Raw genomic sequence first — 27254 nt, 5'->3', positions numbered from 1 at the left:
TCTTATGAACAAGATAAAGCAGAGTAAGTTAAGACAACAGGAAAAGTTAGGTGGATTCATAACAGATTGAATGGCCAGACAGCAAGAGAAGGTAAGATCAACTAGGAAAGAAACTTTCCAGAAGGGCTCCACAGATTTGTGTTATTTAACATTCTTATCAATGACTTGGATGAGATTAATAGATAGTATAATTACTAAATTTAGAGATGACACAGTTAACAGGGTTAGCTAACATTTTGAGTGACAAAGTCAGGACCTTAAAATACTAGCATGTTAAACTACAGCTAAATGTAGAAGTGTGGCATAGGTCCATAATTTCAATTTCAGGGGATACAGTGGGAAAATCTTCGCTAAAGAGCAGTCTACCACATACATACTTACACAGAAATACACAAATCCAAAGGTTTTGGCAGGCTACAAGTTCAATGCGTCAATGTATTTCTTTAAAAAATATTTGATAATTCAAGACTTTTCCAAGGAAAGCAAATACAAATTAATGGATTATGAGTTATTTATTCCAGGACAAATTCAAAATCCCTGACTGGACCCATTTGAGAAAAGGACTCTGGAATAATTACCAGTTAAAAGATGTTGCTGTGAATCCTTAAATCTTCCTCAAACATTTCTGAATCAAGAAAGCCCACCAGTCAGCAATTAATTAGACACAAATACACTGCACCACAGAATAACATAGTGTCAGTGGACCCCTACTGGGCAACCAAATATAACAACCACCGATATAAGCAAAATTTAAAGCCAAAAGGATATGAACAGATAGTTTTCAGACGACAAAATTAAAGCTATCGATAGTCATATGAAAAAATGTTCTAAATCACTACTGATCAGAGAAACGCAAATCAAAACGACTCTGAGGTACCACAACACACTTATCAGATTGGCTAACATAACAAAACAGGAAAATGATAAATGTTGGAGAAGATGTGGGAAAATTGGAACATTAATGCGTTGTTAGTGGAGTTGTGAAATCATCCAACCATTTTGAAGAACAATTTGGAACTATGCCCAAAGGGCTGTAAAAATGTGCAAATCCTTTGACCCAGCAATACCACTTCTAGGGCTGTATCCCAAAGAGATCATAAAAACGGGAAAAGGACCCACATGTACAAAAATATTTATAGCTGCTCTTTTTGTGGTGGCAAAGAATTGGAAATTGAGGGGATGCTCATCAATTGGGGAATGGCTGAACAAGTTGTGATATATGAATGTAATGGAATATTATTGTGCTACAAGAAATGAGAGCAGACTTCAGAAAAACCTGGAAAGGCTTGTATGGTCTGATGCTGAGTGAAGTGAGCAGAACCAAGATAACATTGTACACAGTAACAGCCACGCTGTGTGATGACTAACTTTGAAAGACTTAGCTCTTCTCAGCAACGTAAGGATCTAAGACATCTCCAAAAGTCTCATGAAGGAAAATGCTATCTGCATCCAAAGAACTATGGAGTTGAAATGCAGATCAAAGAATACCATTTGCTCTTTTTTTTTTCTTCTCTTCTGTTTTGTTTTGTTTCTTCTTTCTTGTGGTTCCTCCTATTGGTTCTAATGCTTCTTTACGGCATGACTAATGTGAAAATATGTTTAATAGGAATGTATGTAGAGCCTCTATCAGATTGCATGCCATCTTGGGGAGGAAGGGGGAGAAAATTTAAAACTCAAAAGTTTATGGAAATGAATGTTGAAAACTAAAATAAATTAATTTTTTAAAAAATGTAAAGCCAAAACAAAAATACAACTTCCCTCACAACCTATAAACACTGAGATTTATTAATCAAAAATCTGTTTTAAAGAATATATTTTATATAGGCAACAGAGAGTAGCAGAGAACTAGCCCTGAAATCAGAAAGATCTAGATTCAAGTCCCATCTCTGCCATTTTCTACCTTTGTGACCTGTGGCAAGTTAACTCAACCTTTTCAACAATCCCAGTAACTGCCTAAAACTGTAGTTGGCAGAACAGTTGCTGATCTACTTTAATGGAGGAAGTATTTTTATTGGATACTGTCTATATCAAGAAAATCACAGATTCAGTTGTTTTAAAAAGTACACATAAGACTCAGAATAATGTTCCAGTTACTTAAATTCCTTTAAAGTCTGAATTTTAAACTGTCTCCCTCAACAGGACTGTAAACCAAATGAACTTTTAATATCTTCTCAAACTAAATGTTCACTATCTCCCAAAAATTAAGAAACAAAAACTGCAAGGGATTCATATGGCTTGGAGAAAACTAAAACCTACAAAAGAAATATAACAAACTTAAGGGAAAACACTATGCTACATCAAAAATGTTAATAATTTCATATAATAGCTACAGGGCACATTAGAGGTCATTTAGTCCACCTCATTCATTTTATTGATGGGAACTTGAGGTCAGAGGGGTTAAGGGTCTTATCCAAGGCCACCAAGGCAGAGCTGGCAGGATTTGAACCCAGGTCTTCTGACTCCAAATTAAAAACTCTTTCCAGTGTACCACACTCCATATTCCAGTGATTAAATGGGATTACCAGTAATAAAACTAATAATTGTGACAGAGCTACAATTTTTAGTTTTACAAATTCTATTTGGCTCATAAATTTTATTTCCATTTGAATAGAAATTCCAATCATTTTTACAAAGATCCTATTATATACAAAGCAATAATACTTTGGGAGAGGGGAGGTATAGATAAAGGAATCTACTGTCTAGTTGAGGAGACAAAAAACAACTGCAATCATTATTTAAAGAGTACCTAATATGTGGAAACTATGTGGAGCAGGAAGGTAAGGTGCTGTGGAGAATATAAATAATTAAGACATAAAGCTTCCACCAAGAGACTAACAATACAGTGCAACAGATCAGATATAATACAAAGTAGAATATGAAAAAATAATGAGAGGTAAAATGTGCTATGGTAGTTCAGAAGGAGAACAAATTACTTCTGATTGGCTGAAATGGCTTCATACAGTAAACAACAATCTAAACCCAGACTCAAAAAACAGACAGAATGGCAAAGAGTTAGCATGAACAAAAGTACAGAAGCAAGCAATGTAAGAAATGATGAACTTTTTTGTATATAATTCCAGATTGCTTTTCTGAACAGCTGCACAAATTTATGGATCCATCAATAGTGACCAATGTGCCTGTTTTTCCACAGCCTTCAACATTTATAATTTTCCTTTTTTGTCATCTTTGCCAATAGAAAAGTGTGAGATGAAACCTCAGAATGGCTTTCATTTGCATTTCGTAAAATGAGGCATTTCTTTTCATATTAGCTACTGTCAACAGGCAATCACAACATCATAAGACTTATGTGAAAACCAAGTTTATTACAAGAGAAATAAACATGCATGTGGAACCCAAAGAGTTCACAGTCCTAACAGAAGCTTGCATATTTATGACAGTACAACAAAAGGAGGAGAAAACATGAAGGGATAGGCACAATAAAGGCAGGGGCGGGGGGGCACAAAACCACTCTCAAAGGGGAAAAGCAAGGTGAAGCAAAAGCTGCATTCTTTTCCCCTGGGAACTGCCAGCTAGGGATGGGGAACCAGGAGCCTTGAGGCCACGTGACCCTCTAGGTCCTCAAGTGTGGCGCTTTGACTGAATCCAAACTTCATATAACAACTCCTAAGGTCAGAGGGCTGTACCTGAGGCCTTAAAGGGCCACATGTGGCCTCAAGGCTACAGGTTCTCCACTCCTGTGCTAGACTATGAAGATAGGAGGGTCCAATTATCTGCAAAGCTGTACAAGCATTTGCACAGACTGGCTACTGCGTATCTTGCCTCCCAAGGACACACAGGAAATTCAGCTTGGGGTACAAACAAGAAATTTTATCAGCTGGGGTGGGGTGGGGGCGGCTTTGTCCTTGACACTTTGGGGCCTTTGCATGCTCTGGGTCCAATGTTTCTGGAAAATATGGCAACCCAAAAGACAAGTTTAGGGGATCCTTTAACACTACAGATAGTATAGGTTGTAAGAACTGTCTGTTCATGTATTTCACTAGACCATTTATCAATTGGGGAATGGTTCTTTTTTCTTACAAATTTGAATCAGTTACTTATGTATTTTGGAAACGAGATCTCAGAAAAACTTACTGCAAAGATTTTTTTCTCAGTTAACTGCTTCCCTTTTTAATTTTATTAAGATTTGTTTGTACAAAAATCTTTCAAGCTTATATAATCAAAATTATCCATTTTATCTTCTGCAATACTCTCTATTCTTTGTTGGTCATGCATTTTTCTCCTACTCATAGATACAACCTGGAAAACAACTGGAAATTATACACAAAAAGTTAGAATGATAGCCTTTGATACAACTATACTACTGTTAGGTCTATACCCAGAGTAAAGAAAAGAGCAAAAAGGTCCTTTATTTACAAAAATATTTATAACAGCTCTTTTTGTGGTGGCAAAAAACCCTGAAAACTAAGAGGACATCAAACAACTGAGGAAAGGTTGAATAATTTGTGATTATTTTAGTATCTGTGGTGGAGTAATACAGTGCAATAAGAAATAAGAAATAGATGATTTTTTAAAAGATACAGACTTACATAAACTGACAGAGTGCAAAGTATGCAGAATCAGAAGAACAATTTATACTATGACATCCATATTATAAAATGAACAATTTTGAAGACTTTTAAAAAAATATAAAGAATGAAGTGAGTAGAAGAACCAGGAGAACAATTTACACAACACTGTAAAAACAAACAACTTTGAAGTTAAGAACTATGATCAATACAATGACCATGCTTGATTCCAGAGGACCAATGATAAAATATGCTACCCAATTCAACGACAAAATACAACTACAGTGCAAATACACATGTGTGTATGTGTATGTGTTATGTATATGTGTATGTGTATACACATCTGTGTAGGTACATATTTGTACATACATTTCCTATATGGACACTGAGTCATATGCTACAAGAAATTTTTCAATGGCAGGTAGAAGGGAAAGAAAATGGATTTCTAACTTTTTTTTTTACTAGAGATGTAAAGGGGTATTACATATTCAAACTGCTGCATGAACTCTCAGATGAAGTAATTATTATTAGTTTTACTTTGTTACAAGAGACCTCTCACAAAGTGTGAGTAATCTGTAAATGTCTGTAATATAAAATAAAACTCATCAATTTTTTAAAAAAAAGAAACTATGAATAAAAAATAGAAAGAAAGATGAGAATTTATATGAACCTATGCAAAGGGAAGTAAACAGAACCAGGAAAATGAAATGTATAACGATTACAACAAAACTGAATGCTGTCAAATTATAGTGACAAAGTTTCACTCCAAAGAAGTGATATAAAAAAGTATTTCCTCATCCTCACTGAAGAGATGGGAAACTATGTGTGTGAAACACTAAATACAATCATAGACAAGGTTAACATGATGGATGGAGAGGGGAAGAAAGAGAAATTAAGAATATATTGGGAAATAAAGGTTATGTAAAAAAAGAAGATAATCAATAAAATAAATTAAAATTTTAGAAAATTCATAAAGCAAACAGATTCTTTTGTTATTGTTGAGTCATTTCTGTCATGACTGACTCTCTGTGACCCCATTTGGGGTTTTCTTGGCAAAGATATTGAAGTAGTTTGCCATTTTCTTCTCCAGCTTAAAGTAAACAGTTAAGTGACTTGCCTAGGGTCGCATTGCTAGTAAGTGTCTGAGGCTGGATTTGAATTCAAGAAGATGAGTCTTTCTGATTCCAGGTCCAGCGCTCTAACCACCATGCCACCTAACTGCCCTGAGATTCTTAATAAATTTATATTTTTGTGATGTTGCTCTACCTAAATCTTTGAAAGGACATGCAAAAAAGCATATTATATATACATTTATATAAAGTATAGAGAATTAGAGTCAGGGTTAAGAGAAAAGAAAAAAGACACCTGGGGAACAACACTTAATTTAGTTGAAGTGAGTGTTTTAAAAGAAAAATAGTAACAGAGAAAGCTAGAAATGTAACTGCAGGACAAATCTTGAAAGGTAAGTCAGGTAAAATCACTTAAATTTTACTTAAGTGATGGGGAGTAAAAGTTTTTGAGTAGGAAGATGAAATGACTCAAGCTGTGCTGTAGAAAGAATTGGCTAACATGAGCAGCATGGATTCAGGAGCAGACTAGTTTTGAGACAGAATAATCTAGGTGAACTAAGGGCCTAAAGGAGGGGAGTAGCAAATTCAATATGGAGGAGGGGACAGATACAAAAGAAATGATATGCAATAGGATGCTGCAATATATCTGGGGCAAAGGAGAAGAGCTTAAGATGGGACAAGGCTTTTGAGGAGACAGGGACAAGGCTGTTGCCATTGACTAAAAAAAGAGTCATGAGAGGGATAGCTAGGTAGCACAGAGGATACAGCACTGGCCCTGGATTCAGGAGGACCTGAGTTCAAATCCAGCCTCAGACATATAACACTTACTAGCTATGTGACCCTGGGCAAGTCACTTAACCCCATTGCCCAACCTCCCCCCCCCAAAAAAAGGAGTCAAAAAAAATAGATTTTAAGAACAAAATGAGATAGCATATTACAGTAAAAAGAATAATGGTTTTGGAGCTCTAAGATGTGATATCCCAAAATATTAAAGTTGCTTTTGGGGTTTCCTCAAAAAAGTTTCTCCAAGAGGCAGACCAGACAATAAATGCTGAAAGCAATAGGCCTTTATACCATGCAGTATACAGGGTGTCCCAAAAGTCTTGGTGCAGTTTTAAGTTTTAATAATCTATGTACACCCTACTCCTTATGCTCCTGCTTGCATTAAGACTTTTGGGACATCCCATACGAGGATTGTATCTTAACTTGAGCCAATGAGGGATGGGCAAAGAATACATCCAAAACAGAGCCAGAGAACAAGAGTACAACAAAATCTCCACAGGAGGCAGGAAGCACTCAACCAGTGGAAAGGTGTGAGGCTTCAGGTGAAATTATCTTTAGGCCATAGCAGAAGGAAGAAAGGAAATAATGAACATTCTCCTGACATCTTGGTCACTTCTTCTTAGGTGCTGGAATACCTGGATTATGCTATTCAGGGGTTTTACAGGGAGAAGGATCATCTATCAGGTAAATATGACTGGTTTCCCATTCCTGATGTCAGATATAGGAAGCTTCCAGAGATTAGTTAGGAATCTAAACATTTCCAGCTAAGAAGATTTCAGATATTAAAGATGCATGAGACAAAATAAGTGATGAAGCAAACATATAGATGAGAGAGAAGATAGAATCTAAGACACAAATAGAGGTGTTGGTTAGTTTTAAACTGGAAAAAGGAGCAGGGTGGGGTAACTAATGAGGAGAGAGTGTGTCTCTAAAAAAGTAAAAGCATCCCAAGAAAATCAAGTCTTTGAAATACCATAGTTTTTCTAAATTGCCAAACCTAAGTTTTAAAGACAGCTCTACCAAATTGATTTTCATAAAGCACAGGTCTGACCATGTCAGATCTCTCTCCTCCCCATGAACTCCAGAGGCTCTCTGATTGACTCGAGGATCAAATATAAAATCCCATTTGGCTTTAAATGCTCTTCACAGCCTGGCCCCTTAGAACCTTTCCAGCATTCTTTCACTTTACTCTCCACCAAATACTCTACATTCAGCTATGATGGTTTGACTTCCTTCAAGACTCAGGACAAATCCTACCTCCTAGAGAAGGCCATTCTCAGTTCCTGCCCTTCCCAGGCCCTTTCCTCTGAGACTACCTTCTGTCAAAATTTATATTTTGTCTGTAATATGGTTATTTGCATGTTTTCTCCTCCATTAGCACAGTGCCTGCTATATAGTAAGAACTTAAGAAAGGTCTGCTGACTGACTAGTTAGTATTACCTTGGACAAGGCACCACCCTGGGCTTCAGTTTCCTCATCTGTAAAATGAAGGAAGGTTAGATTAGCCAACCTGTAAGTTCCCTTCCAACTACAGAACCTATGAAAACTATAGCTTCCTAAGTCTGATTTGTGATACTGAGTTTGAAGGACCATTGAGGCATTCAGGTACAGATTTCTGGCAGGCAGTTAAAAAGCTGGGCCTGAGGCTTGGAATGAAGACCTGGGGAGGCACTGAAAAGACACAAACTTTTTTTGTGTCATGAACTCCTTTGGCAGTCTGGTGAAGCCTATGGATCACTTCTCAGAATTTTTTTTTAAATGCATACAATACATAGGATTACAAAGGAAAACAAGTACAGTATATTGAAATAGAATGATCAAAATATTAAAAACAAATTTGTGGACTCCAGGTTATGAAAAGAGAAAGTTAATGCCTTAGAACAATGAATTCAACAAGGAAGAGAGTGTTAAAAAGAGTTAAGGGTAGAACCCTTAAAAACTCCAGTGTAGAGAAGCCAAAGGAGGTATAAAAGAATCAACAGAAAGTTAAAAAAAAACAAAAAAACAAAACAACAGGAAAGCTCATAAATAATATCTAGCATTTATATAGTGCTTACGGTTTACAAAGCACTTTATAAATATTATTTCATTTTGTCTTCATAACCCTGAGATGTGTTATTATTATCTCCATTTTACAGTTGAGAAAACTGAAGCAAACAGAGGTTAAGTGACTTGCCCAAGGTCATGGAGCTATTAAGTTTCTGAGGCCAGATTTAAATTCAACTCATCCTGCTTCCACATCCAGTGCTCTACTACCCCATCTATCACAGAACCAGGAGGGTTCAATATAAAAAAGTCACAGGAGGACAAAGTTTCAAAGAAGAGAGGTTGATCAGCATCAGATCAAAGCCTAGAGGTCAGGCAAAATGAAGAATGAGAAAATATCATTGCACTTGGGAGATTAGGCCTTCGAGAGAACAAGAATACAAGGGTATAAAAAAATAGAGGAAATAAATAGACTAAAGGAAAACATCTGCTAGAGGAATAAAAACAATTAGAGGATAGCACCTCAAGAGCAGCACTTCAGAAAAAGTTCTTTTATATGTGTTTGCAGGCAGAGATAAAAAGCCATTGAAAAAAATGTGATCCCAGCTACCACAAAGATTGACGCTGGCAGATCTCTTAGGCTCAGGAGTCTTGAGCTGCCGTGGGTTCTGTTAAAAGAGTGTCCACACTAAATTCAGCATCAATACGGACACCCTCAGGAGTTGGGGTCACCAAGGAGGGACCAGCCCAGGTTAGAAACGGAGTAGGTCAAAGCTCACCCATGCTGATCAAAAATAGTTTCAGGTTGGTGAGTAGCTCCTGTACTTTCACCCTGGGAAGATGAGAGACTCAGTCTTAAAGAAAAAAAAAAGACAGAATAAAAATTCATGAGAAAAAATAATGAAGCTAAAACACAGAAGAAACAAAAGAGTACAGAATCTAGGATGCAAATATAGGGGTTGGTTAGCTTTGAAAAGGAAAGACGCTTCTTCCTCTGAGATAAGGACACTGGATTTGGATTAAGAAGAAATAAACAAAGAGTATTTTAAGTACTGATTGTCAAAGTAACCTATCCTTCAAAAATCATGTTCTCTCCCAAAACCTCAATAACCTTACCCTTCTCATACTTCTAAAACATAGGTATGGATTTATACCATCTGCTCAATGTAACTAAGAAGCCCTCAAATATGACTTCAACCTAGGCAAACCTTCCTATGAATTGAACTAAGAAATTTTCATCATGGGGGAAAAAATACATATAAATCATGACTTTACAAACTTCTAGTGTTTAGATTGTAAGATTATACTTGGGGGGTGGTATGTGTGGAGAGAACAGAGAAGGTAAGCAGAAGAGGGGAAAGAGAGAAGGGATATGTTATTATGTTTCAGGAGAGGGAAAGTTATAGCTTAGACTAAATTGTTTTCTACTTTATTTATTACTGCGAAGAAGATGGCAGATTGCAGACTTTCCCCTAACAATATACTTATAATGTTTCTATTTATCCAGCATTATCCAAGAACAAAATATCCTGGGAATTTTCCAAATAACTGAAACTTATCCCTTTAAGAACTGACCAGGGGCAGCTAGGTGGCGCAGTGGATAGAGCACCGGCCCTGGAGTCAGGAGGACCTGAGTTCAAATCCAGTCTCAGATCAGATACTTGACACTTACTAGCTGTGTGACTTTGGGCAAGTCACTTAACCCCAACTGCCTTGCAAAAAAAACAAAAAAAACCAAAAAAACAAAAAACCCCTAACCGCTTTTGATGGAAATTTTTCTAAAATGGACTATATAATTTCCTAACAGGATACATAAACTTCAACACACAATACACTGGACCTAATTTATTGATAAGCCAAGGCAATTTCTATTACTAAATGTTATATTACAATATAATTCAGGAACTACTGAAATGGTTAGTGTTGTTCATCCCCATAATAAAATGGTCACACATTGCTGTGCTTTTCTAATATCACCTTATATAGCTAATGGCTACAGCTTCTTACTACTTCCATGTTTGCTTCAAGTGTCTAACCCCAATCCTTTGCTGCTTTTAGGAGAATATGAAGGTTGCCAAACAACTAGATTAGTAACTATAATTTACATATTTGGGTTCAAATCTCAGATCCGCTATTTACAATTTGTGCAACCTTTGAAAAGGACTATAACCTATCTAGGCCTCAGTTTCCTAATCTGTCAAATGTGGGGATTGGTCTTTCTAAAGTTCCTTAAGTGTGAAATCTATGATACTATAATTCTATTTTCCTCAATAGCAAGTATTTTGTAAAAGATGAAAGTATTAAAATTTATAGACCTGAATCATACTTTTCCTTCCTTCTTGCCTTAATTAACTCTGGCATTAATGGTAAAATGGTCAAAATGAGAAGAGCTTGTAACAATCAAGAATTAATCATATAAACTGTATAAATCAGGGCATCTCTTAAATCTGGATTCTATTCCAAAATGGGCTTTCATTAAACCTATCACATTTAACATTACAGTTAATTAGTAGCCACAGATGGTTTATGGTGAGGTGCACAGTGCTTATAGTGGGTGCTTAATAAATGTGTATTGGATTGGATTGGGCTCATATTTTATGTAAATGTCCTAGTAATATTAAGCAAAATTTTAATCTGCTTAGCAACAATGTTATAATTTGCTTATTTTTTTAAAAATGTAACAATATTTTGGAATAATTTGGAAATTTTTAAATTATTACTAAATCCTAATTTTTAAATTTTAATTTGGAAATACATGCAGATAAATGGGCTTGTATATACACCCATATATGCACACATAATTAAAGATGCATGACTATAATTATGATCATATAAAAATATAAATGAATGACCATGATTAAGTTCCTATATTTATCAAATAAAGGACATGGAATTTTCTAAAAAAAAAAATTCAGAGAAAAAGCTCCCAGCTGAGGGGTCTTCACAGTGAGCACAGAGGAGTAGTAGCAGCTAACGATGGCTTGAGAAGGAGAGGGAGGTACTAGGAAGTAAACAAAAGTTACTAGCTTCACCTCAGAAAAAGATAACACCAGAGTCATGCTCTGTTGGTTTCTAGATTTACATACTGAAACACAGGGTGCTACAGAAATTATTGTTGGCTAAATAAAAGTGAGAGTGTTGTTTTTTTTGTTTTTTTGTTTTTGTTTTTTTCAGAAACAGTAATGAACCAAGTAATAGTTGCAAGCTCTTATGCCAAAGAGTTAAGTTGGAGAGGAAATAAAACTTCAATTTTACTGCCTTAACTTGCTCTAGATTTTAGTTTATCTTTTTCACGTAACCTATTCATATTTACAGACACAAAAGATTATTTGCCCTGATTTTTAACCTTTACAAAAACAAATCTCATAATAAATGCAAATAACCTTGCCCTAAATCTTAGTTGATGGAACATTCGTTTTAAGTACTATCCAACAAAATTTTCAGACTCAAAAAAATCTGGAAAATCCTTAGGAATTTATCATACAGAGAGCTAATCTGTAATTATTTCAATAATCTACTGTCCAAGAAAGCTTGATTCCATACTAGTGAATGCAAATTTAAAAGTCTTAGTATTATTATGAAAATAGTTTTGATCTCATGGACTCCCTTTGGGTCTCATCCCTGAACTAGACTTTGAGAATCAATGCTCTAGACTAAACAGATTTACCAAATAGTTTTTGTCTTTCATGGTTCTATCCTTCAACAGAGGAGGCCTAAAAAACATCACCATAAAAGATTTGGGTAAATTAGTAGGTTGCTATTTAAGAAAAGACACTGCTATATGTCGCAGTGGATAAAGCTCTGTGGAGTCAGGGGGACCCGAGTTCAAATGCGACCTCAGACACTTGACATTTACTAGCTGTATGACCTTGGGCAAGTCACTTAACCTGATTGCCTCACCAAAACAAACAAACAAACAAAAAAAAAAGAAAGAAAGAAAGGAGGATCAAGGCAATTAGGGTTGAGTGGAGAATAAATAACCAAGATTTAAGGATTTCTTTGGGATTTTTTAAGTACTCCAAAACAAAGGCAGACTAAAAAGCTATATTGAAAATAACTTAAGATGTTTATAATCCTTAACAAAAGCAATCAATCATTGAATTTTAAGCAACAACTATAATCTTATGATACAGTCAAAGCTCATTTATTCTAACTGACTACATAAATGGAAAATTTGTGATAATTAGGAAAAGGTAACTAGTCTAACTGGTTTGATTAACTTTAGTGTTAACTATTAAAAATTGTTTGCTAAGAAAACTAATAATGTAAAAATACAGAAAATTGTTTATCTATTTAAGGTAACAGTTTTTAAGCCCCTAAGAAGAAACAATGAACATATTTTTAGAAATGTAATTGCAACATAAAAAAAAAAATCAGACATTAGAATTCTTTAGTCTGGTGCTTTGACATTTCAACTACAAATCATTCTCTTCTAGTCATTAAAGTAATAGCTTTCTGGATTAATATTGCCTAGTTTGAAACTGCATTTCTCTAAAAACATTTGTAAATATAGTCTTTTTGCTATATAAGGATAAAACCTCCTCTATTGCTCAATTTTCCCTCATACATCCCCAACAAATCTACATGGTTAGGTTTTACTGTCTAGTCTTCACATCTAGGCAATGTGGTCAAACATTAGCCTCTAAAGCCATTAAACAGTTTTTTTCAAATTTTAAAAAGTATTCAATTGTATAATTCTAAAATAAAATGTAATGATACAAGAAAAATTTCACTTAAAACTATACATTTTGACATAAATCTGTCAAGTTTCATGATGAACACTACATACCCTAGAAGCTTAATTAAGAAAGCAATTTACAGTAGTAAAATTCTAAAAACAGAAAATTAGAGAAAAATACATTTCCAACATGATAGGAAAAGCAAACCTATTTTTCCTTTCATGGAGATAAAGCCTGGACCTGATACTTCATTAGTATAGAAAAGTCAGTATGAGACCTTCTTCTACTAATACAAGAAGGCACCTTCTCTATAACTGAGTCTTAGAGAATTCCCTAGAACAGTAAGAGGTTAAATGACTTGCTCAGGGTCACAGAGCCATTAGATGTCAGAGGCAGGAGCTGAAGCGAGGTTTTCCTGGTTCCTCAACTAGCTAGTTCTCTATCTTTTACACCATACTGCCTCAATTTTTTTCCCCTGATACTGTTAGAAACTGAATTTTTCCTTTAATCTTTAAGGAAATCTGTTAGCCACATTCTATTTTTATGATTCCAGTGAGCTTTAGATATGTCACACCATCTTAAAGACAATTTTCTTCCCCCATTTAGAAAAAAAATTCTCAAAATTCTCAACATTAAAAACTACATCTCCACCCCACCCCATACTAATAAACATTTTCAAATACTCTATATACAATCTATATTTATTCAAAGTGTGAATGGACCAAAGATAAATACCTATAAAGATATTTTTTTGAAAGTGAAAGGAAATCAAATGCATGGTAACTTCCTTCCCTTCACACTCAAAGTGATCAATTATACTACCTCAAATCAATTAGCCCTACTGCTTTTATTTGTTGTTCCTTCATTCAGTCATGTTTGATTTTTTGTGATCCCATGGATCACAGCATGCCAGGTCCTTCTATCCTCCACTATCTCCCAAAGTCTATCTAAGCTCATGTTTGTTACTTCCACGACACCATCCATCCATTTCATCCTCTGCTGTCCATTTCCTTTTGCCTTCAATCTTTCCCAACATCAGGGTCTTTTCCAATGAGTCCTGTCTTTTCATTATACAGCCAAAAAAAATCAGCTTCAGTATCTGTCCTTCCAATGAGCAATCTAAGTTAATTTCTTTAAGTATCAACTGATTTGATCTCCTTGCTGTCCAAGGGACTCTCAAAAGTCTTCTCCAGCACCGTAATTTTAAAGTGTTGATTCTACAGCACTCAGTTTTCCTTATAGTTCAAATCTCAAAGCCACACGTTACTGCTGGAAAAACCACAGCTTTGATTACACTGACCTTTGTTGGCAAGGTGATGTCTTTGCAAGTATGCAAGTTCAGATTTGCCATAGTTTTCCTTTCAAGGACCAAGTGTCTTTTAATTTCATGGCTACAGTTGCCATCTGCAATGATCTATGTGCCCAAGAATATAAAATCCGACACAGCTTTCATTTCTTCTTCCTCTATTTTCCAGGAAGTGATGGGATCGACTGCCATGATCTTAAGTTTTTTCTAGCCCTACTGCTAGAGCGTGACAATGCTAAAGCTAACATCAGAGATTCAATCCCTTTATGAAGGGATTCATTTCCCTACATTCACTAACTGCTTACCTAACTTTGGTGAGTTCAAGTGTGCAACATCTCTTCCTCCTCTCTATCTCAATGCCTAAAAACAATCATTCACTACCAAACACCTGTAGTAAGACGACCAGCAGTCTCCCTACTGCCAATATCAGGGAATTGAAAGGTTGGAAGGAACCTTAAAGACAATCTAGTTCAACTCATACCTGAAAAATAATTCTTCTAAAATATATTCAATAAGTGGTCATTCACACTTTCCCTGAAGAACTCCAATAAATAGGAAGGCAGTATCTCTCAGGGTAGCTCATTCAACTTCGGGATAGCTTTAATTAATCTAAACTAAACCGAAATTTGTTTCTTTGCAACTTCTGCCTAATGTTCCTAGTTCTCTGCTCACAGGAGGCCTTTCAAATTTGAAGCACCTATGAGATCCCCACTAAGTCTCATTTCTGGGCTAAACACCCTCAGTTTCTTCAAGTGATATGGTATGGCAGGAACTCAAATCTCCTAACCATTATAGCTATCTCTCTCTGGACACTCTCCAGCTAATCAAAGTCCTTCCAAAATGTAGCACCCAGAACCAAACACAATAATATTCCAGTTAGAATCTGATCACCTCAAATCTAGCCTTCATATTGATACCAGAAAAACTTCTCTTATGGATAAGGTCACATTGGTCTTCTGATCAATAAATGTCAATGGATCCATGTTGCCAACCAAGCTCAAACTCCTTGTCCTGGCATTCAAAATCAGTCAGTAAATATATATTTATTATGCATCATGCAAATGGTGCTTTGCAACAACATGCAAATAAATATATGCAAATTATGTACAGGATACATTGGGGGAAAAAAATCAACAGAGGAAAGGCTCTTGAATTAAAAGAGATCAGAAAAGACTTTCTATAAAAGGTAGGAGTTCAGCTGGGACTTGAAGGAAGCCAGTAGGCAGAGAAGAGGAGGGAAGAGCTTTCCAGGCAAGTGAAATGCCCAGAGCATAGATGAAGTGTCTTGCTGGAAGAACAGCAAAGAGACCAGTCTTGCTAAATAGAAGAGTATATTGAGAGGCTGGTGGGGGTGACGTAAGGTAAGGAGGAAGTGGGGGTGGGGAGGGGGAAGGGGGCAGGGTGGCATGAAGCTTATGAAGGCCTTTGAATGCCAAACAGAGAATTTTTATATTTGAACCTTGAGATGATAGGGAAACACTGCAGTTTGGAGGGAAGAAGGGTGCCTGGATGATCACCTTGACAGCTGAGGGGAGGATGGACTGTAACAGGGAGAGACTTGTGGAAGGGAGCCCAACCAGAAGGCTGTTGGAAAAGTCCAGGGATGTGGTGATAAGAGACTACACCAGGATGGTGGCAGTGACAAAGCAAAGAAGGGGGCACATAGGAGAGATGTTGCAAAGGTGAAATCAACAGGTGTTGGCAACAGATTGTATACGGGGGACTGTGAGTGAAGAAATGAAGATACCACCTATGTTTTGAGACTGAGGAAATGGAAGGATGGTGTGGCCTCAACAGTAACAGAGAAGTTAAGTAGAGGTGAAGGTTTTCGGGGGAAAATAATGAGTCCCATTTTGGACATATCATTTAAGACATCTATGGGACAGCTAGTTGGAGATGTCTAATAGGCAACTGGAGATGTGAGACTAGAAGTCTCACATCAGAGAGTTTGGAACTAAATAGGTAGATTGAGAAACAGCATCATAGACAGATAACTGAATCCATGGGAACTAACAAGATCACCAAGTGAAATAGTATAAAAGGAGGAGAAGGCACAGGCCCTAGCCCTGAGGAACATTCATGGTTAGTGGGCATCACTTGGATGAAGATCCCGCAGAGGAAACTGAGACAGAGCACTCAGACAAGTATGAAGTGAACCAGAAGAACAGTGTCATGAAAACCTAAAGAGAAGAAAGCATCAGGAAGACAGGGAACAACAGTATCAAAGGCTGCAGAGACATCGAGAAGAATGAAGTGTGAGAAAAGGCCACAGGATTTGGTAACTAAGGAACTGATAGTAACTTTAAAGATCGTTTAGGTTGAATTATAAGGCTAGAAGCCAGATTAGAATTAAGAAAATGGTAAGAAAGGCCCTCCACAACCAAGTACCACCCCACTTTTCATGTCTTGTATTATCTTCCTCTCATCAAAACATTCGCCACTCTAGCCAAACTATAGTGTTCTCTGCACCACTCACCCCTCAACATTTCTATTCTCTAGCCTTCAATGCCCTTGCTCACACTGTTCCCTATGCCTAAAATGGTCTCCTCCCTTTTCATCTAGTCATCCTTTAAAACTCACCATGAAAGCCAGATCTTTCACAAAGCATTTCCTGATCCCCACCCCCATCCTCACTCAATTTCACAGAGCACATGGTCTACAAAACTACAAAGCTCCACCAGGACAAAGACCAAGTCTTATCTAAACTCTGTATCTCTACCAGCATTCAACAGTTACCTGTACACAGTAATCACTGGATGATTGATTACAGTTCTTCCCATCCAAAACTGGGCAAAATAATGTGGATGGATTACTTAAAAACCATCAGTATTACTGGAAACAGTACTCAATAAATTATCAGCACTACTGTAAGAGAAGGAACAACATATTTTAAACTTAAACTATTACAATAATCTCTACTAGTGAATCCATATTTTTGACTGAAATTTTTTCACAAGTTTTGTTGTAGAAAGTACTATGTTAAAAATCAAAATTTCATTCTGTGGGGCTAGAGACTCCATGAATAATAATAACAAGAACAGCATTTATATAGCATTTTCTTTTGCAATGCCCTTTATATGTGTTAACTCACTTGATGCTCACAGGTAGATGCTATTATTATTCTCATTTTAAAAATGAGGAAACTGAGGCTCAGGGAGGTTAAGTGACTTGCCCAGGATCACACAGTTAGAGAGTGCCTGGGGCAGGATTCAAACTCAGGTCTTCCTAACTCCAAGTCTAACAGTGAAATTTCTCCCTACTAACACTGCTTCTCTCTACAGGCCTGCTGTGTTATAATGAAAAAAGGAACAAAGCAGACACCTAGGCTTTTTTCCTCTTTCATGAAGTATACAAATAGATTAGGTAAGTCACTCCATGCCTTAATATTCTCATCTGTTCAGTTGTTTTCAGTCGTTTTCTTGACAAAGATACTGGACTGGTTTACCATTTCCTTCTCCAGCTCATTTTACAGATGAGGAAACTGAGGCAAACAAGGTTAAGTGACTTGCCTAGGATCACACAGCTAGAGTGTGAGGCCTGATTTTAACTCAAATGAGTCTTCCTGACTCCAGGCTTAGTGCTCTATTCAGTACCATCTAGCTGCCCTGTTCTCATTTGTAAAGGAGGGTTATTGTGAGGATTACATTAAATATATTCAAAAACCTTTTCTAAAAAAGTACAAAGTACTATACAAATGTAAGGCATTTACTTTACATAGGAAATTAGCCAACATGAAAGATACTTTTTAAACAGATGAAAAATGAGATACTTAAAGACTCTGAAGGTATTTGTTATAGAAAAGTATTTATAAATGAACAAATTTTACATTTGTCAAAACAAGAGAGGAAATAACTTGTTACCATTGTTATCCTTATTATTATGACATATATAGTGATCCTGATCATTGAACCAATATCACCACTGGAATAATAATAATATAGATGGCTTATTATAGTCAACAAGGTCACATTAAATAAGATCACAATGAAATCAAAGGAACTGTTAACATTTTAAGACACTTGGGAGTTCATGCTGATATTGTGCCATATCTAATGCCATTTCAATAAGTGAGCAATTGATTAAGAGCTGAATATATTTGGAAACACTGAGATCATTCAATTAAGTATTACATGGATACCAGGGAATCCTAGTACATAAAGATAATAGTAAACATAGATAATACCCCAAAATTTCAGCCTTAACATTCAACCTGGGAGTTTAAATAAATCAGTTACTAAGATTCATCTCAAATATAATAAAAACAGCATTTCCAAGGTTTGTTTTAACCCAGTCCTGGACCTATGATTTCATCTGTGTAGGGAAACTCTCAGTGAGAAAACTTCCTGTCCCAAAGCAGATGGGTGACACACCCAGAACTTTAAGTACCTGATGCAGTGAGAAGTAATTTGCCTATGGCCTACTGCCACACAGCTAGTGTCTAAAGACTTGAATCTATATCCAGCCTTCTATCCACTATGCCATGTGGCCTTTTTTAAAGGCGAGTATGCTGACCAAATTCCTTGATACATTTGGAGAAACTAAAACCACCTTTAAACCACACTAAAAATTAACCTAGTACTTCATTCTTTCAAATTCCTAAATCTGAAGCCCACCTTAACACTTGGATATAGAATTATCCAGACTTATTAACAATATCTAGCATTTACATGGGACTTAAATGTTTGCTAAGTGCTACATATAATTTTATTTGCCCTTAATTTCACATATTAATTGGAAACATAACTTTCATCATTCATAAATACAAAATATATCCTGAAGCAATAATTTTATATGAATGTGAGCCTTCAGAAATAACAAGTATAACCATCCCATAATATACAAGATGACTATAAAGTATAACTTTATATAATTTACTCTTTTCCATTGACCTCTGTCTTAAAGCAAAACAGTACCCCTACACTCATGTCTCGTATACCCAGTCCCTAAAAGGGACATGATAGGCAGACTGGAGGTAGAAATATAGGTTGTTAATATAGGTAGCAGACAGAGACATTTATACCAACACAGGAGAGTAGAATAATGCCATCAGCACCAAACAATGAAATATCCTCTATCCTATATTAGAGTTCTTGCTTGACAATCACACTGGCTCTAGAGTACTCATTAACTCTACACAATCCTAGAAAATAAGGGTGAAAGGGAACCCAAACTCAAGCAGTATTATGACCTCCTTTTTCAACAAAATATTAAAATTAAGAACTGGTAAAGCAAAGAATGAATTTGGTATGTGTGAATCTGAAAATTCCTTAAAATTCTATAATCCCATGTTTTCAAGTGACACACCAAATTCATTCCCTAAGTTTAAAATTAGGTAATAAAATTGCCATGTGTCACAGAAATCTATGATCATTCCCAGGCAAAATTTGTAAAAAATAAATCAGAATGATCAAAAACAAAGCTAACAATAGAAATAACAAAATGTAATCACAATAGTTTGGTATCAATGAAAATTTTAATTAAACCTCTTCATATACGAAAATGGTAATTTATTGCTATTTTTCTCATAAGCATGCCTCATTATAACACTTCTGGTACAATCTGCTTTTCTGTAATTAAAAAAAAAAAATCAATACTTCAAACAAGTCTTTAAAGAAAACAGGAAAGGGACAATTTTAGGATTTACAAATATTTCCGCATCTCTTCACTGGATTTTTAAACAGTTTTACCAGTACTGGAAAAATGTAATACTGAAATGAACTTCATGACATCTTTGCATGTTTTCACAAAAGATGAGATGTATATTAATACTGAATACCAAACAACTAAATGATCAGTAAAGCTATGCTATGGAACAGAATGCAAGCAGACAGAACAAGTATTTACAGGTATTCACATATCACTATTAAGTAGCAATACTCTTCCTGTGCTTAGCCCATTTTTTAAAAAAGAAATTACACAACAAATTTCCTGAATATCCTCCCCTCAATTCAAGTGATAAAAGTTATAGGTCTTCAATTTCCCAACTATGGCCCATATAAGTAAAGTACCATCTTATTACTAGTTCTAAACCCAACATTTTCCATATGGTCTGCCTTATGTGGGTTGCATTGGTCTTACTATGCTTCTCGTGTCCATGCTGCTGGAAAAAGCAGTCTGTACAAGCAGGAGTAGAGGCACAATCCTGAGAGAGAGGAGCAGAGAGAGATGTTGAGAAAATAAACCTACAAAATGACCTCACCTAGGAGTTCACGGGGCTCAGCCAAAGTTCAAGGCCACAGCCATATGAGCTAGAAATAAACCCAATGACAGTAAAACTAGCTCTACAAAGAGAAATCTAAAATTGTAAAAAGCAGTATCACCATTCATTCTTAACCAATATAGAGGTCTTCCCCTTAACCACCCCCCCCCAGAAACTAAAACTGGACTAATCTGGAATAATTAGTGAATGTTATAGTTAATCAAATATTTTGGTAAGAAATTACTATGTGCCATATCTGCATTACCATTTTTTTAGAATTTTAGAATGCAATACATTTAACATGAATTACAATGAACGCAATTTAATCTTTCTTTCAGGACTGAGGTAGCATATAAGGATCTTACAGTACTTCCGTATCTTTACCTAACATTAATTATTTTATTGTAAATGGAGATATGGTGGCAGAACTGATAAAGTATTTCTGGTTGATGGAACATTATGAAAAAAAAAAAGTTTTTACTCCACATAAATGTTATGCTGGGGGGAAAAACAACCAAGGAAAAAGTTCTGATCAAGAAAAGAATAATGTATTAATATCCGTAATACAATAAAATCCTGTTTTGTGAAACCATCGATGAAATGCAATTTATATATTCTAATTTCAGAAAAGGAAAATTACTATCTAATCTCAGGAATCCTTTCCTATGGAACATCATGAATTTTTTTAACTTCCAGTTTCCCTATACCATTCTTCATCTAGTATACTGTTCAATAAAAATCAGAATGACTAAGATGATACAGAATTCACAATCAAAGAAATAAATTATATTTCTGAATCAATGAGTTTTATGATTAGAAGGAAGAGTGTCTAATTCAATTTCTCATTTTGCAGATGAGTAAACTGAGGCCCAAAGAGAAACTGTGACTTGAGTTACAGAGCTAGAATTGAACTATGGTTTCCTGACCACAAACATAATTCTTCTTGGACTATACTACTACCTAGAACATTTTTTAAAAAAGAGTTTCTGTTTAACCTTCAGCAAACAAGAAAATCCATACACTGGAATCATTCCATTCCCATATCATTTTAATAAACAAGACAAGAAAAAAAGGTGATGGACATGGTGTAGACCATAAACTACCATGAAATTAAGGAAAAATGAAATATAATTTCAAAATTTCAGTACTTCTCTGAATTTTCTTTATATATGCCATTTTAATGTATAAACTGTACATAAATTTCATGTTCCCTTGCAGTAATTTCATTGATGTTGTTCATTTTTTTCCTATCAATTCATTTCATATCTATCACCTCCCCCCAAAGCCAGATGTAGATGCTGTGGGGCTCTGGAAAAATACCCAAATTAAAGTCATAGTGCAGACTCTGTTTATGGAATTGGAGATAGGTTATACTTTGGGGCTAGCTATGAAGATACAGACAGCAGAACAGTGGGAAGTGCAATGGAAATATCATATGGCATGCCGGTTCTGGAGTTCTTAGCCCTAGAAGTAACCATGCTATTAAGTTGTTTTGCTAACTTAAAGTCCTGGAAGAAAGAATCTGAGAGCTCAGTGGATCCAAAGAACCTGGAGGATCATTAGATTTTGACATCTGATTAAAACAAATGTGTGTGTGTGAGTACATGTGTGTACGTATATATAGATATATATGTATATGTGTGTATGTGTGGGTGTATATATATATATGTATATATAAAAACCAACTTCCAGATTCTTCTAAAATGCTTCCTATTTCATGGAAACCCAATAATCTCACACCTCAACTAAAACTGTACAACTCAGTATACTCAAAGCAGTGAGAGAAATGAGGGGCAAATAAAAACAGCAAAAGATATGTAACAGATGAAATTGAGCACATGCTATCTTAGAAAACCTCCTGAGAACAAAAATTCAACAACCAGCTAGCTTAAAACTCTAATATTCGAGGAAGTCAAGGCCCTGACTAAGCCTACCCAACTCACTGAATTAGTATTATTTCATTTTGCATTTGTTTTTAGTGTATAATACTTTAAGTAGCCAAAGCTGTTTCACACATACAAGTGTTCTCCCACAAGACTAAGAGATGAAATGCAAAGATCATGCCTTTTTCTTTTACTTTCCTATCACAATAAGAAACACCCAGTTAGTACTACCATATAGTGTGTGGGTATATACATGTATGTATGTACATGTGTGTATACATATACATATATGTACATACATGATGTACATGTGTGTATTCACATACATATGCCATATTATATAGCATCAGCGATCAAGGAGAGTCTTCAGAAACATAAATTCAAGTGGTCTTACATGTGAAACACCTTTTAACAAAAGCATGGCCCCCAGATGATTTCCTCATCCCAATGCAACAACAATAACCTCCCCTAAACACAGACACACACACCCAGCAACTGTTACAGTGGCTCAACAGGACAGTGGATTACAGAAATCATTTTACCCACAGACTTACCTAAAGCATTTTGACCCTACCTCATAGCAACTTGGGAGAGAGGATTAGGGAGACTGTCCTTTACAAGATGGGAAGTAGTAATTAGAAACTTTAACTTAGCTCAAAGCTAGCTAGCATCATAGGCAATGATTGATCAAATGTAGGGCCTCAATCCCATTTAAATTTTAGATAAACATAAGTTTACCAAGTGGCTCAAAATAAAAATAGATATTCTATCATCAGTTGTGTTATTAGTAGTTTCCTCTCCTTATTCCAAAAGAAAGAGTACTAGTAGTCTGTCAGCCACTGAAAAAGTTGGGAAGCAACTATTTTCTATTTTTAACAGCTATTTTCTATTTTTAACTTTCATTTTATTTCATCTACAGGACTAGAAGTTCAAAAATAACTATCAAAGTTACATGCCAGTCAATAGCTAGAGATAAAATTCTGACCCCTAAGTTTCTGTACCTCAACACTACACTCAACTACATTTCTTTCACCAAAACTTGACTGAGGCCATCAAATCTAGTAGATTAAAGAAAACTTCTAAAGGTCTCAGTTTAAAGGAAAACTCCCAATAAACTGATGTCTTCCAAAATGACATTTTTTAAATTTATAATTTTTTTAAATAAAACTGAAAGAAAATGTTAATTATTGAGTAATTATCACTATCTGACATTCTTTAAAAAAATTCACTGAACAACATGACAAATTTTATTTTACAGTGAAACATATATGGCAAGAAAAGCTCATAGAAACTGCATTCAGATTCAAGGCATAACAGCAGCATTTCAGATTTATAAAATTTCCTCAACTCTGGAGCCTGATCAATTCTTATTCTTAATTTTAAAATTCAGACAGATTCAATTTTATCTCATTTTCAAATGGAAAGCAAAAATTAAAATATTTTGTTACAAAATAACTACACATAGATTGTGTGAGATGCTTTGAACTCCTTGAAAGAAAAGTGCTAGAGATCAAATGTCTTGTTGCTATTTTACTGCTACACTGAAAACTTAGGACATCTCTATGTAACTGTGTCCTTTAATAATGTTCTAAATTTCTGACTTATCCTAATAAGGAATACAAACAATTTGGTTAAATTTATTATGTAAAGGAACCCACAACCTGTATAACTGTCACTTAAATGTTTTGGGGGCACAATTTGGCAATCCCCACACACCTAAGGATATATTGTTTTATTATATCCAGGTAAAAATAAGTTAAAGGGTTTCAGTAAGTTTTTCTCCATTCTTAAAGCAATATTTCGTGTTCTAAACACTAACGAAAAAGTGTTTAAAGTTATTGTTTATCTATGCAAGGTATGTTAAAATATTAATAAATATTAATAGTATATAGTATCTGTAAAGTACTTTTCAATCTAAAAAGCTTTCAAAGCTTTTTAATATCACTACCCAGTGTCAACTACAACCTTCTAAATGTAGTGGTCACACTAGATAGCCATGAATTTGGGAAGAAAATCCTGAAAGTCTTCTCTAATAACATTTTTCAATTCCTCTAGTCTAATCAGTGAATATAAATTCTGTCATACTGTCAATTCTTGATTCAGTACCTTGCACATAGTAAGTATTTAATGAATACTTGCTGACATGAAAAAAATTCAGAGCTTTTTTTTTTCCATATAATTCCATTACACTCTGTCCTACTATGGAAAGACTGTTTCTATAAGAGTTGTCCAAGTTCATTTTTGGCCTACTTTCCTAAATGGACAAAAAGCACATTTTCCCAGCACTAAATGGGACATTTTTTAAAAAGTGGAAACAATTAAATAAACTAAAGCTGTTAAGAGTATTTTAAGTTCTTTCTTACTTAAAATATCATAGTAACATGAGTGATTATATAGGTTAGCATTAATATCATGGGAAATGTTTGCCTTACTTTAGTAAAATAACTGCTCAAGTTACATGTAGTAATAGACATTAAACCTCTTGCAAAATAAATGCCAAACTAGGAAACTAAAAGTGGACAAGGTGCAATTTTCTTTAAATACACAGACCTCCTGATAAAGCACTTTGTTTTCATGTGCATATATGTAAGCCAAAGTATCCTAAGTCATGTACATATTTATTTGAACTAATACATTTCCTAGTATGCTGTAACAAAATGCTTGCTTTTGATTTTTTTTGTCAAGTTTAATTATAACAGAAAATAATTCTTCAGGAATCTAACCAAGTCTTTCTTCAGATTAGCAGAATCAGTGAAACAGATAATGAAATAACTAATCCAAGTGGACCTGTTAACAGTCACATAACCTTTAGGTATCTTTATATCTGAGATATCCCCTGTGAGATGCTTCTGCTTTCTACCTCAGCATCCTCCTCCCTAGCAGACACAGTGATACACAGGCCTCTCTCACCATTTCCGTGTTATTTCCTGGTGTGTGTTGGGGGGGGCAGGGGGTAGAAAAGGAAGAGAAAGATGGAGGGAATTGCAGAATAACCTCTCCTCCTTATCCTCCATCCCCTTTGCATGGTTCTCTGGGTGGCACGTTACCTAGTCAACAGCATCCCAGTAATAAACACAACGTGTAATGGGACCACAACCGATCACCACCCCCGTGGACAGATTCTCTAGCCCCTTAAAATAACCCCCCTCGAAAATCGGACCCTTTATCTAGTTCGAGCCACCAAGGTCCCTGGGGCCCTGAGCCTGGTCCTGGGAAAAGGGGGAGGGGGGAATAAGAAGGGAGAGAAGAGAATGGAGGTTGGGGGTGAAGAATTAACTACTAGAAACGAACCCCGTCGGTCTTAGGGGTGCGTTGGGTGCTTTGGTCTTCACTCCAAGCCCAAGGACATTTAAGTGGACGCGCCAAAGCCTCCAGCCCCCCATCCCCATCCCCGGCCCGGGGCCCAGGAGTCCCTCCTCCCACCGAGAGCTGAGGGGGAGGGGCAGCCTAGGCACCCCCCCTTTCCCGCACCCCGACTGCCCGGGTCCCTACCCGCTGCCCTTCCCACGGGGTAAGGAGGAGAAGGCTGGGGTCCGGCCTGCTATACGTACTTCGCTGTTGAAGGTTTTCACGGCCTCCATGTTGTCGGTGCGAAGGCCCCAGCGCCCGGTGGCGGAAGAGGCGGCGGCGGCGGCGGCCTAGAGAGAGGGGACTGGGCCAGGGGCCGCCCAGGGGAGCCGGGGAGCGGTCGAAGGCGCTGCGGCCGAGGTGGGGATAGAGGGGAAGGGGGGAGGGGGCGGGCTCCCTCAGGGACGGCGAGGCCTCGGCATGGCCGCTGGGACGAGCGGAGCTCCGGGCTGGGGAACAGAAGCGCAGCCGGGGCGGGCGGGGGAGGGGCCGAGCCGCCGCGGCTCCTGCTCTTCTCCGCCCCGCGCTCGGCCTCTCTTCTCCACCCTCTGCTCCCTCCTTCTCCCCACACTCTCCACCCCCTTCTACCCCCTCCTCCTCCTCCTTCTCCGACCGGCTCCCGCTTCTCCTCCCCACCGCTCGGGACACAGGAATCAGAAGGGCGGCGGCGGCGGCGGCGGCTGTAGAGGAGGAGGAAGAGGCAAAGGCGGCAGGGGCTGTGGCGGCAGCGGGGCTGGCGGCGGCAGCTGCGGCAGCCAATATGGCGGACGCGATCTGGCAGCGCAGCTCGGAGAGCGGCAGCAGCGGCGGCGAGCGCGCCCCCTGGCGGCCGGACAGCCGCCGCCACAGAAAGGCTGGGAAGGTGGATGGAAGATGTAGGGGGGGAGGGGGGTGGTTAGGAAATCATAGATGTCTGCGCGGGTGGGCCAGAGTGTCCCGCGCTGACTGTCAGGAGGTAGCCTCCGCTCCTTCGCGAGCCTGGGAGCTGGGCAGTGGTGATCTCTGCAGGGCAATGGGCAGTACTGCAGACGTGCCCAGTTGCCCTGCACAGACAAGGAAGCCTTTACTTGGTCCCTCTACAAGGGTCTCTGTAGTGGAATGGGGTTGATCTCGTTATAGTTTGTTCTTAATAAGTTTGGGCATCTAGCTTGAGAAATACCAGCTTATAAAAGGATGTGTTGGTTCCACAATGCTTCGAGTCAAAGAAATCTGGGTGTATGGGGGGGGGGTTGTTTAGTTGGTCTTTGTAAAATTGATTTCCTCCACCTCTGATATATGGGGGGGAATCGGGAATAACAGTGGTAATGAGGTATTGATCTGTTAATTCGCCGTTAATGTTTTAACTTGCTGTTGACCCTCTGTGGCCCTTTTCTGGAAGGAGAACACCAGTTTCTGATGAATTACTTAATCAACAAGCATTTGCGAACGTGGGGCTAGTGACTGGGACCTGTGATTTCATTCATATAGCCAACTC

General features: G+C 37.0%; 1 protein-coding gene across 3 annotated transcripts in view; it reads right to left on the bottom strand.

Moving 5' to 3' along the window:
- Positions 1-26089, bottom strand: part of LOC114031509 (protein SCAF8) — a 209883-nt gene extending 183794 nt beyond the window's left edge. For 2 of the 3 annotated variants that reach the window (XM_027846628.1, XM_027846629.1), the window contains exon 1: positions 25984-26089. In XM_027846628.1, coding sequence (XP_027702429.1) covers positions 25984-26013 — 30 coding nt within the window. In that variant the 5' untranslated portion in view covers positions 26014-26089. Of the gene's footprint in view, positions 1-20428; positions 20493-25983 lie in introns of those variants that run through there. The other variant, XM_027846630.1, reaches the window with a different exon arrangement.
- Positions 26090-27254: the final 1165 nt, after the last annotated feature.

This window comes from Vombatus ursinus, unplaced genomic scaffold (genome assembly GCF_900497805.2).
Source record: "Vombatus ursinus unplaced genomic scaffold, bare-nosed wombat genome assembly UNPS02015175.1, whole genome shotgun sequence".
Lineage (NCBI taxonomy): Eukaryota > Metazoa > Chordata > Mammalia > Diprotodontia > Vombatidae > Vombatus > Vombatus ursinus.
The sequence above is the reverse complement of the archived record's forward strand: the minus strand, read 5'-3'. Positions and strand labels throughout refer to the sequence as shown.